This window comes from Pelobates fuscus, chromosome 4 (assembly GCF_036172605.1).
Source record: "Pelobates fuscus isolate aPelFus1 chromosome 4, aPelFus1.pri, whole genome shotgun sequence".
NCBI lineage: Eukaryota > Metazoa > Chordata > Amphibia > Anura > Pelobatidae > Pelobates > Pelobates fuscus.
The window spans coordinates 241,428,927-241,441,571 of record NC_086320.1 but is presented as its reverse complement, the minus strand read 5'-3'; the positions used below and the strand labels follow the sequence as shown (position 1 = coordinate 241,441,571).

General features: G+C 43.7%; 1 protein-coding gene across 1 annotated transcript in view; it reads right to left on the bottom strand.

The window, feature by feature from the left end:
• Nucleotides 1-4,438: 4,438 nt before the first annotated feature.
• The window catches only part of LIMD1 (LIM domain containing 1), a 331,045-nt gene continuing 322,838 nt past the window's right edge, over nucleotides 4,439-12,645 (bottom strand). The window contains exon 9 of the mRNA XM_063450621.1: nucleotides 4,439-4,620. Within this exon, the coding sequence (XP_063306691.1) occupies nucleotides 4,507-4,620 (114 nt within the window). The 3' untranslated portion in view covers nucleotides 4,439-4,506. The remainder of the gene's footprint in view (nucleotides 4,621-12,645) is intronic.

Genomic DNA, 12,645 nt, shown 5'->3' with positions numbered 1-12,645 from the left:
TAGGGGGTACTGTTTTACACGTGAGACTTTGCTGAATACAAATATGTGTATTTTATTGCAGTAAAAGCAAACAGTATTATGACATTGATAGTTAACATGTCATGTAGAACTAAAAAAATAACATTTCTTATTTTCTCCCATTTTTTTCATATTAAATTATGTTTCATAGCTAAATATTTGACATGAAATGAAAGCCCTGTTTCCCCTGAATAAAATGATATATGATAAGGGGGGGTGCATTTAATATGAAAGAGGTGAATTACGGTTGGACAGACATAGCGCAAATGCCAGGTTTTGTTTACATTTTGTTCTGTTCACAACTTGTACATTTGGCTGCGGTCTTAAGGGGTTAAAACTAGTTTTTAAACTTTTGTTTTGCTTATTTTTTTAAACTTTCCTAAACTCTCAAAACTTTTTTTTTTTTTACAAATGTAACATTTTCAAAGCTTTTGTTTACCGTACTAGATTTAGTGTTAACAAATGGAGATTTGGTATCAGATATTACTGTAGGTGAAAGTTTAGGATCCAGTGATCATCAGTCAGTGTGGTTTAATATAAGAACAGTGACTGAGTCACACCACACAAAAACAAAAGTTTTAGAATTTAGAAAAACAGACTTTTCTAAAATTAGAATATGTGTAAAGGAGTCATTATCAGACTGGAGCAATTTAAATGGAGTCCAAAAGAAATGGGATTATTTAAAAGTTGCACTACTGAAGGCAACAGAAAATTGCATTAGGCTTGTCAGTAAAAGCAAAAAATTCAAGAAACCCCTGTGGTACTCCGCAGATGTGGCCAAAATAGTAAAAAACAAAAAGTTAGCATTTAGTAATTATAAAAAAACCCAGAGTGAGGAAGACAGAATGACCTATAAGATTAGGCAGAAAGAGGCTAAACAAGTTATAAGAGCTTCCAAATCACACACAGAAGAGAAAATAGCACAGTCAGTAAAAAAGGGGGACAAAACTTTTTTTAGATATATAAATGAGAAAAGAAAAGTAAAACAAGGATTAGTCAGATTAAAAACAAAAGAAGGAAGGTATGTAGATGAGGATAAAGGTCTAGCTGACTGCCTCAATGAATATTTTTGTTCGGTATTTACAGATGAAAATGAAGGAAAGGGACCTCAGTTAAGAAAAAGGATAAATGAGTCATTTATTACACGTGGGTTTACAGAGGAAGAGGTTCTATTTCAACTGTCAAAAGTAAAGACAAATAAGTCAATGGGACCTGATGGAATACACCCAAAGCTATTAAAAGAGCTTAGTGGTGTACTAGCAAAACCATTAACAGATTTATTTAACCAATCATTGATAACAGGAGTAGTCCCAGAAGATTGGAAGTTAGCGAATGTTGTGCCCATTCACAAGAAAGGTAATAGGGAGGAGTCGGGCAACTATAGGCCAGTAAGCCTTACTTCAGTAGTGGGGAAAGTGATGGAAACCATGTTAAAGGATAGGATTGTTGAACATCTAAAAACACATGGATTTCAAGATCAGAGACAACATGGGTTTACTTCAGGGAGATCATGCCAAACTAATCTTATTGATTTTTTTGATTGGGTAACTAAAATTATAGATCAGGGTGGTGCAGTAGACATTGCTTACCTAGATTTCAGTAAGGCTTTTGACACTGTTGCACATAGAAGGCTTATCAATAAACTACAATCTTTGAGTTTGGATTCCAATATTGTTGAATGGGTAAGGCAGTGGCTGAGTGACAGGCAACAGAGGGTTGTAGTCAATGGAGTATATTCGAAGCTTGGGCTTGTCACCAGTGGGGTACCTCAGGGATCTGTACTTGGACCCATTCTCTTTAATATTTTTATTAGTGATATTGCAGAAGGTCTTGATGGTAAGGTGTGTCTTTTTGCGGATGATACTAAGATATGTAACAGGGTTGATGTTCCAGGAGGGATAAGCCAAATGGCAAATGATTTAGGTAAACTAGAAAAATGGTCAGAGTTGTGGCAACTGACATTTAATGTGGATAAGTGCAAGATAATGCATCTTGGACGTAAAAACCCAAGGGCAGAGTACAGAATATTTGATAGAGTCCTAACCTCAACATCTGAGGAAAGGGATTTAGGGGTGATTATTTCTGATGACTTAAAAGTAGGCAGACAATGTAATAGAGCAGCAGGAAATGCTAGCAGAATGCTTGGTTGTATAGGGAGAGGTATTAGCAGTAGAAAGAGGGAAGTGCTCATGCCATTGTACAGAACACTGGTGAGACCTCACTTGGAGTACTGTACACAGTACTGGAGACCCTATCTTCAAAAGGATATTGATACCTTAGAGAGAGTTCAAAGAAGGGCTACTAAACTGGTTCATGGATTGCAGGATAAAACTTACCAGGAAAGGTTAAAGGATCTTAACATGTATAGCTTGGAGGAAAGACGAGACAGGGGGGATATGATAGAAACATTTAAATACATAAAGGGAATCAACACAGTAAAGGAGGAGACTATATTTAAAAGAAGAAAAACTACCACAACAAGAGGACATAGTCTTAAATTAGAGGGACAAAGGTTTAAAAATAATATCAGGAAGTATTACTTTACTGAGAGGGTAGTGGATGCATGGAATAGCCTTCCAGCTGAAGTGGTAGAGGTTAACACAGTAAAGGAGTTTAAGCATGCGTGGGATAGGCATAAGGCTATCCTAACTATAAGATAAGCCCAGGGACTAATGAAAGTATTTAGAAAACTGGGCAGACTAGATGGGCCGAATGGTTCTTATCTGCCGTCACATTCTATGTTTCTATGTTAACCCCTAACTAACAGTAAGCAGCACTAACAGTAAATCCCCCATTTTCCCATAACTCTCATCCACCCCAGCTAGCAAAATATATAATTATAAAATATTTAAATTAATGAATTAAATAAATTGAACCCATGAGGGTTAAAAAATTAATAAAAGTTCATCCTCAGGGGTTAAAAAAAATTAGATCACAGTATAATACTGTGGTATTTTGATCACTGTAGGCAGTGATCGACTGGCAGGGAAGGGGTTAATTTTTATTTGGAATGGGTAAAGATGGGTGTCTTTTTTTTATTGTTTACTTAAACGTTATTAAAACTTTTTTTTAAACTTAATTTTTAACTTTTTAAAGCTTATTTTAAAACTTTTTTAACGTTAACCCCTAACACCAAATCCCCCAATTCCCCACTAACTTCCACCCACCCCAGCTGAATATATAATTTTAAAATATTTAAATTAATTAATAAAATAAATTTAACCCCGGAGGGTTTAAAAAAAAAAAAAAAAAAAAAAGAATTAACTCTCAGGGGTAAAAAAAAATAATCAAACGACCGTAAAATGTAATCCCTGCCAATTGATCACTGTAGTCAGTGATCAATTGGCAGGGAAGGGTCTAATACAGAGGCAGACCGGAGCACCATTAATCCCGCGATCGCGGTGATCTGGGGTTAATTTTACCGCGTGACAGACAAGGTCCGTCACCTGTCGTTAAGGGTATCGCCAGGATGACGGACCTTGTCCGTCACCCGTCCTGAAGGGGTTAATTTATTCTTTTATTTATTATTTCATCTTTCTAATCCTTCACCATGCACATATTTGTGAAAGTAAATTAGCACTTTTTTTACTGTTTGACAGTAAAATCTGAAAAAGGCAGACCCGGAGAAACTGACTCAAGTGCTCTCAAGTATAATTACATTCTAATAATCAAAACACACTCCCACACCCCCAAAATTTTTTATTTTCATAAAGATAAAATATTGATGAAATACAGACTGTTTGGAATGTTTACTAAAATGTGCTGTCAAAAGATATCAGACAACGCAGGTACTACTTTTTCCTATGTATTTTTGTTTTGAGAAAGCTTGACTATTGACAGCTGGGGGGAGGCTTTGTCTATGCAGGCTTCCAAGGTTTTGCAAGATACTCCATATACAACAGTGTCTATGAAGTATGAGAGTAAAGCATTAGCACATGAAGCACCAGAAGCTGAATAAAATCCACCAGATCATATGGATTCTCTGCAGCTAAGCTTAAAAAAATAAGATCTATAGGAAGGCTGGGGGGAGTCTCAATGAAAACAAGCACACATTAGTGAATAAATGTATAGTTTTATTTTCCTAGGTAATGAAAAGTATTAGAAAAAAGCCAGTCCAGACTTGCTGAAATAAAACCAATCATATTAAGAGCATCACTATCAAGACTGAAGAAGCAAGTTATTTTGTTGATGGCTGTCTTATGCTGTTGATTTCTTTTATGTGGGAGTTACTCCTTTTCCAGGTGTGATGGACTTTAAACAGAAATGTGATAATCAACAGACATAATATTAAAGAACAATATTATATATTACTTTGTTAAAATAAAGTAATGCTTATGTTTAACCCCTTAAGGACACATGACATGTGTGACATGTCATGATTCCCTTTTATTCCAGAAGTTTGGTCCTTAAGGGGTTAAACTGAACATGGGTATTGAATAGATTAAAACATGTAATATGAATCAAAACACAACTATTTTTGAGTTTGAATTACAACAAACTGTCTTTTTCAAGGTGTTTCATGTGGCAATTATGACAAAGTAATTGGTCTTCTAGTGGATAGCAATGATGTCCATCTTCATCACTGAGCTCTAGTGCACAATCCTGCAACACAAAAATAAATAATTATGTGGAAGCTAATATTCTCAAATACATGTACAAATGATACATAACATGAGGGCTTTCTTAAAAAAAAAAAAAAAAAAAGTCAAAACAGAGAAGCCTTGCTTGCTAAGCTTAAAGGGGCTATTAGTTAGATTACCTTCATAGGTATAATAAACATTAAAAATCACTCTCTTTGGGATCGGTTATGGTGTCATAAATGTCCTGATGCCCAGGGCCGGCGCTTTCTATAAGGCGAACTAGGCAGCCGCCTAGGGCGCCATATAGGAGGGGGCGCCCTGCGCCCCCATTGCTGTCCCTTTAAATGCCTCAGCCGCCTGAGCGCTCTATAGAGAGCGCTCAGACGGCTGCCGCACTGCCTCACCTCCCCTTCCCTGTAGCGTGGCCGAGCTCCTCTCCGGTCCGCGACCCGGCCAGACTGACAGGAAGTGCACACTCAGTATTGGAGGGAGGGGGGAGTAGTATTGAGGGAGGGGAGAAGAATATTACAGGGAGAGGGGAGAATATAACAGGGAGGGAGGGGGGAGTATTACAGGGAGGGAGAGGGGAAGAGTATTACAGGGAGGGAGGGGAGAACACTATTACAGGGAGGGAGGGAGGGGGGAAATATTACAGGGAGGGGGAGAATATAAAAGGGAGGGAGGGGGGAGAGTATTACAGGGAGGGGGGAGAATATAACAGGGAGGGGGGGTATTACAGGGAGGGAGGGGGGAGAGTATTACAGGGAGGGAGGGGAGAAGAATATTACAGGGAGGGAGGGGAGAAGAATATTAAAGGGAGGGGGGAATATTACAGGGAGGGAGGGGGGAGAGTATTACAGGGAGGGAGGGGGGGAAGAGTATTACAGGGAGGGAGGGGAGAAGAATATTACAGGAGAGAGGGGGGAATATTACAGGGAGGGAGGGGGGAATATTACAGGGAGGGAGGGGAGAGTATTACAGGGAGGGAGGGGGAAGAATATTACAGAGAGGGAGGGGGAAGTCTTACAGGGAGGGAGGGGGAAGAATATTACAGGGAGGGAGGGGGGAGAATATTACAGGGAGGGAGGGGGAGAGTATTACAGGGAGGGAGGGGGGAGAATAGTACAGGGAGGGAGGGGGGGATATTACAGGGAGGGGGGAAGAATATTACAGGGAGGGAGGGGGAATATTACAGGGAGGGGGGATAATATTACAGGGAGGGAGGGGGGAAGAGTATTACAGGGAGGGAGGGGGGAAGAGTATTACAGGGAGGGAGGGGGGAAGAATATTACAGGGAGGAAGGGAGGGGGGGGGGGAATATTACAGGGAGGGAGGGGGGAGAGTATTACAGGGAGGGAGGGAAAGAATATTACAGGGAGGGTGGGGGGAGAATATTACAGGGTGGGAGGGGGGGAGAGTATTACAGGGAGGGGGAAGAATATTACAGGGAGGAGGGAAGAGTATTACAGGGAGGGAGGGGAGAAGAATATTACAGGGGAGGGATATTACAGGGAGGGAGGGGGAAGAGTATTACAGGGAGGGAGGGGGGAAGAATATTACAGGGAGGGAGGGAGGGAGGGGGGAGAATATTACAGGGAGGGAGGGAGGGGGGAGAATATTACAGGGAGGGAGGGGGGATATTACAGGGAGGGGGAGAATATTACAAGGGAGGGGGGGAGAGTATTACAGGGAGGGAGGGGAAGAATATTACAGGGAGGGAGGGGGGAGAGTATTACAGGGAGGGAGGAGAATATTACAGGGAGGGGGGAGAATATTACTGGGAGGGAGGGGGGAAGAATATTACAGGGAGGGAGGGAGGGGGGAGAATATTACAGGGAGGGAGAGGAGAAGAATATTACAGGGAGGGGGGAATATTACAGGGAGGGGGGAATATTACAGGGAGAGGGGAGAATATTACAGGGAGGGAGGGGGGAAGAGTATTACAGGGAGGGAGGGAGGGGGGAGAATATTACAGGGAGGGAGGGGGGATATTACAGGGAGGGAGGGGGGAGAGTATTACAGGGAGGGAGGGGGGAGAGTATTACAGGGAGGGAGGGGGGAGAATATTACAGGGAGGGAGGGGGGAAGAGTATTACAGGGAGGGAGGGGGGAAGAATATTACAGGGAGGGAGGGGGGAGAATATTACAGGGAGGGAGGGGGGGTATTACAGGGAGGGGGAGAATATTACAGGGAGGGAGGGGGGAGAGTATTACAGGGAGGGAGGGGAAGAATATTAAAGGAAGGGAGGGGGGAGAGTATTACAGGGAGGGAGGGGGGAGAATATTACAGGGAGGGAGGGGGGAGAATATTACAGGGAGGGAGGGGAGAGTATTACAGGGAGGAAGGGGGAAGAATATTACAGGGAGGAAGGGGAGAAGAATATTACAGGGAGGGAGGGGGGATATTACAGGGAGGAAGGGAGGAGAATATTACAGGGAGGGAGAGGGGAAGAGTATTACAGGGAGGGAGGGGGGAGAAGATTACAGGGAGGGAGGGGGAGAACATTACAGGGAGGGAGTGAAGAAAATTACAGGAAGGGAGGGGGGAGTGGAGAAGATTGGAGGGAGAAGAAGAGAAGATTACAGGGAATGCGGGGGGAGTGGAGAAGATTGGAGGGAGGGGGGGGAGAAGAAGAGAAGATTACAGGGGGAGAGGGAGGGGAGAAGAAGAGAAGATTACAGGGGGGAGAAGAAGAGAAGATTACCGGGAGGGGGGGAGAAGAAGAGAAGATTACCGGGAGGGGGGGAGAAGAAGAGAAGATTACCAGGAGGGGGGGGGGGGAGAAGAGAAGATTACCGGGAGGGGGGAGGAGAAGAGATTACAGGGAGGGAAGGGGGAGAATAAAAGAAAATTACAGGGGGGGAGAAGAAGAGAAGATTACAGGGGGAGAAGAAGATATTACAGGGACGGGGAGAGAAGAAGAGGAGAACACAGGGAGGGGGGAAGAAGTGGAGAACACAGGGAGGATGGAATAAGAGGAGAACACGGGAGGAGATGAGAACACAGGGAGGATGGAATAAGAGGAGAACACGGGAGGAGATGAGAACACAGGTAGGGGGGTTGAGGAGAAAGTGGGGAGGGAGAGACCACTAAAGGAGGGAGGGGGTGGTGGAGAGACCACTAGGGGAGGGGGGTGAGGAGAGACCGGAGGGGGGGTGGAGGATAGACCACTAGGGGAGTGTGGGGGGAGAGGAGAGACCACTAATGGAAAGGAGGGGGCAGAGGAGAGCAGAGACCACTAAGGGGGAGACGAGAGATCACTAATGGAAAGTCGGGGAGAAAAGGAGACCACTAAGGGAGGTGAGGGGGAGAGGAGAGACCACTAAGGGGTAGGGGAGATCTCTAAGGATGGAAGGGAGAGCTCTATAGGACAGGGGGCAGGACAGGGAGCTCTTTCACACTACGCACACACACACACACACACACACACACACAATGCATCCCTATACACACAGAAACACAACATGCTTCCCTTACACACAGAGAATCACACCATGCATCCATTACACACACACACAATGCAACTCTTACACATAAAGGCAATGCATCCTTTGCACATATACACAGAAACACACAATGCATCCCTTACACACACATGCAAACACACACTGCTTCTCTTACACAGACACAGAAACACAATGCATCTCTTACACACACTCAACGAACCCCTTACAGACACACACACTGCATCCCTTACATACACAGAAACACACTTTGCATCCCTTATGCATACAAACACAGATTCACACAATGCATCCCTTACACACAACAAGAAACACACAATACACCCCTTATACACTTCCACTACACACAAACACACTGCATCACCTACACAAACTGGTATCCCTATACACTACATTCCATAAGCACACACATTAGATTCTCTACAGTAACACATAACACATCCCCTACGCACTCCACTCCCTGTAAGCGAACTCATGGGTGGAACATGTAGGTGGACTTATGGGTGGGCCTTAAGGGCATACTCACCGTCAAGCCCTGGGGCCCAGACCTTGAGCTGTGTAAGGGGCCCCAAAAAAATGGAGCTGCTTGCAGTTCTCCCAGAACATTGAATTTTGGGACCACAGTTACAAACAGCCTCCAGATATCCTGTTCTACACCAGAACCAGTGGAGCCAGACTGCAGCCAGAGCCCATCACCATCCTCATCTGATTGTAAGTAGGCAATCTAGTATATTATTAGTGACACTAATCTATACTTTACCTCACATTAAAGGGAAACTATAGTCCCCAGAACCACTGCAGCTTAATAAAGTGGTTCTGGTGCCTATAGTTTGTCCCTGCAAACACACAGTGTGCAGCACTGGAGTTAGTTCATATGGCAGATCATATGGATGGGGCATTGCGATGTCACTGGGGGGTGGGGACAAACCTTTCTTTTGCCTAGAGCGGCAAAAATCCTTGCACTGGCCCTGCTGACGCCCCCAAGTGTAAGTAGTCAAGCTGTTTGCTTACCTGACGTCAGCTGGCACTTTGATAGCTAGAAACATAGAGACTTGTTAAATCTCCTGAATTAAATCCTGCCATAGGTCAATGATAACAGCTCCTGCTCTCAAGGAGAAGATGCATGGAGCCAAGTGAACCACAGATAGGTTGTAAATCCTTTAGGAAATAGTATGATTGCTTACACTGGAGGGAATCAGAGCACCCCAGGCACCATAACCATTACAGTTTGTAGTCTTTCTTTAAATGACTAATAAGGCACCCAAACCAATTCAATGTTAGCCCTGCAAAGTAAAACATTGCCATTTAGTAGATATGGAAATGCTTACACTGCAGGGTTAAATAAGCGTCTAGTGGCTGTATTTCTGACAGTCACTAGAGGTACATCTGCTGTGGGAACAGTTAAACTCCATTTTAAAAGAGGGAGCAAAGCTGGCAGTACATGCACTTTTTGCCTTCAATGAGAAAAATTGTTGACATGATATCGCAGGAGGCAGCTTAAGCATCTGCAGTGTCTGAATCTCAGAGTTGTAACAAAAAAAAATGGTTTTACTCATCTGTTTTTTAAGATTTGGAGGTATGACCAGAAACTAAAGGCAGAGGAGAACACTGTGTGTGTGACCAGTCAGGTGCCACTTACACCATGTCAGAATGTTTTTATTATTATGTTATTATTTATATAGCGCCAACAAAATCCGCAGCGCAGTGGGTGGACGAACAAACATGTAGTTGTGACCAGACAAGTTGGACACGCAGAAACAAAGGCGTTGAGGGCCCTGCTCAATGAGATTAAATGCTAGAGGGAGTGGGGTAAAATTACACAAAAAGGTAAGGATAGTATTAGACTAATGACAGTTGCAAAAGAGGAATCAGTCGGGAGCTATTAACAGTTTAGGTGATACGCTTTTATGAAGAAGTGGGTTTTTAATAACTTTTTTGAAGGAGTGGAGACTGGGTGAGTGTGACGGTCTGAATAGGTATCACTGTCTAGTATTCCCTTATTCCCATAAAATAATATCGCCAATAATCCACAGGGAAAAATATCGCCGGTATTGCATAATAATTCACACATGAGCAAAAGCTTAATGCTGGAAGAAGACTGGTTTAATGGAAGCAAGGACATTAAATTTATACAACAGCAGACTCCTCCTCTGAGCCTGCGAGATAATTGGGTTTTAGAAACATACTAAACTCAATTATCTGCTGGCCAGAAAAGTCAAAAATGTTTCACAATTTTTAGAAATATACTTTCTGCATAACAAAACCATATCCATGGGTAGCTGAGGATGATGTGAGTAACCTATTCAAAATTCACGAAAATCCGTTCGGTACTTTCCGAACGGCACCGTGTGGATGTTTGACCGGCTCGCCACGAGGTTGTATCCACAGAATTGGCAGCAAGAGCCGGCCTCTGTTCGGATGGATTTGCACGAAAACCGCCATTGATAGAATAAAGATGATTAGTGGAAAATGCTCCTCTCGTTCGTCTGTTTGAAACTCCCGAACGCCGTTCTTCTACCGTATGTGGAAATAGTTTGTATGGGACTTCCATAGAGACCGGGTGTTTGTGCGAGTGCCATGCCCAAAACAGTTCCAGGAACTCTAAGACCAAGCAACCACAGAAGCCTGATTAATAAATCAGAGAAAAACAGGGCGCCACAATCACAAAGTTAAATTCAATCTGCAGATTCCATGGATAGGAGGGACAAATAGATGTAAGAAAAAAATCTACTTTATTAGTAATAAATCTAAGTAAAATAAAATAAGCAATAGCACACACAAAATTGTGCAAAATCGCAATACAATGTTAAAAAGCCAAATAAGGCACGATGGACAGCAGCTTCAGCTATACAGATGACTGTGCAGATGTAGCAAAGTGCCAGTGCAAAAAGTGCCAAAGTGAAATAAATGCACAACACAAAAACCAACAGTGTACTTACAAGATAAAAGACTGCTGTAGCACCAATACAGGGCGCTCGTAGATGCTCAACTCGTCGAGTGTCTGGAACTCAAATCGGACACTCAAACAACCGAACACCGCTGAGACCTCCAGAGCTCCGTAACTACCGAACGGAGGGACCTAACTGTAACAGAGCTCCGTGTACCCCGACCGAGTACCCTCCGTTGATGGATGCTCCTAGCGCTCTCAGAGGACTCCAAGCACTGCAGACGACACCACAACCACCGCAGGCTCCACAACCGCCGTAGCTTAACTGGAGCCGCGCCGTCTTCCGTCCACCCTGGAATGAACCTTCAGCATTCAGGAACGTGTGGGGAAGATCTCTCCTCCTGGAGAGCGTATCCGGAACAAGCTCTTAAAAGAGCTAAGTGATTAAGAGCTCAGGGGAATATGCAGCGCATAGCAATCCCCAGTGTGATATAGCAGTTCCCTCCAATAACGAGACAAGGCTACGTATTGAGGGTCAGAAGAGGTCTGAGGACTGGAACACCCAGCCTGCTTTTTATTAGGATCAGGTACATACAGGACACTCCCAGGGGGAGGATGAAATTAACCAATAACAGCATAGTACAGCCCACAGGTTCCCTCCCCTCAGATAAACAGTTAAACCAATTATTACATACAATAAAAATACAGTTTTTACACACACACTGTAACTTTAAAACCATACATTCAATTTCAATAAAAGTTGCATATTCAGACTCAGCATACATCAAACATAAACCCTTCCGAAAATCAGCCAAATCCCTCCAGTGGATCAAAAGTTAGCTGGAAGTCCTTTATGACCGACCGCAAGCACAATTTCCTGCCCAAAACAGTTCCATAGATTTGGGCTGTGCGGTCGGTCAATTTCATGCGAAAAAACGACTAAGTCCCATTTCGAACGGGACTTAGTCTCTGGAGCTGCAAGTTCAGTATGGGAGAAGGTAAGGGTTAGCGGTGTTCGGCAGAATGTGTAGCCGATTTTAGTTCCACAGAATCTTTAACATACACCGCTGACCGCATTCGAGGAAACCAAGATGGCCGCCGCCACGTGCAATTAACCGGCAGTAACCTCACAGCCTGGGAGGTAAATTGCCTGCATACTTTAACTTCTGGGTGGTCTGCCTGTGTGGTACTTGGTTCAGTAAGCCCTATTTACTGAACCAAGTGGGGGAAAGCCAGGGGCAAGTTATTTTACCGGTCTGGGGACATAGTCTTAAAGGGGCATTGTTCAGCAAAGTCACAATATGTCCCCAGACGGTTCTTAAAGGGCCATACACACCCAATAAATGTTAATAAGTTTTCAGGGGCACAATATTCCAGGGGCCATAGTCATGAGGCAGGAGGCTGGCAAACATGCTTCTCCACAATCCAGGGAAGCAGGGCAATTTCTCATTTAAAGGGCCAGTTACAAATAGCGATTTGTAACACTAACGAATCCCCATTCGGTAGAAACAAAGTACCGAACGAGGGAAATATAATACAGGTGAATTTAAGTGTGGATGGCTAGGATTACTGTATGTTTTTACTGCCGAACGGAGGCCGACCGCAGGGCCCAAACGCATGGAACCCTTTTCGGATACCACCTCGTGTGCGGTCGGTCAAACTTCACCCTCCACCTAACTACCGAACCCCTGGTCC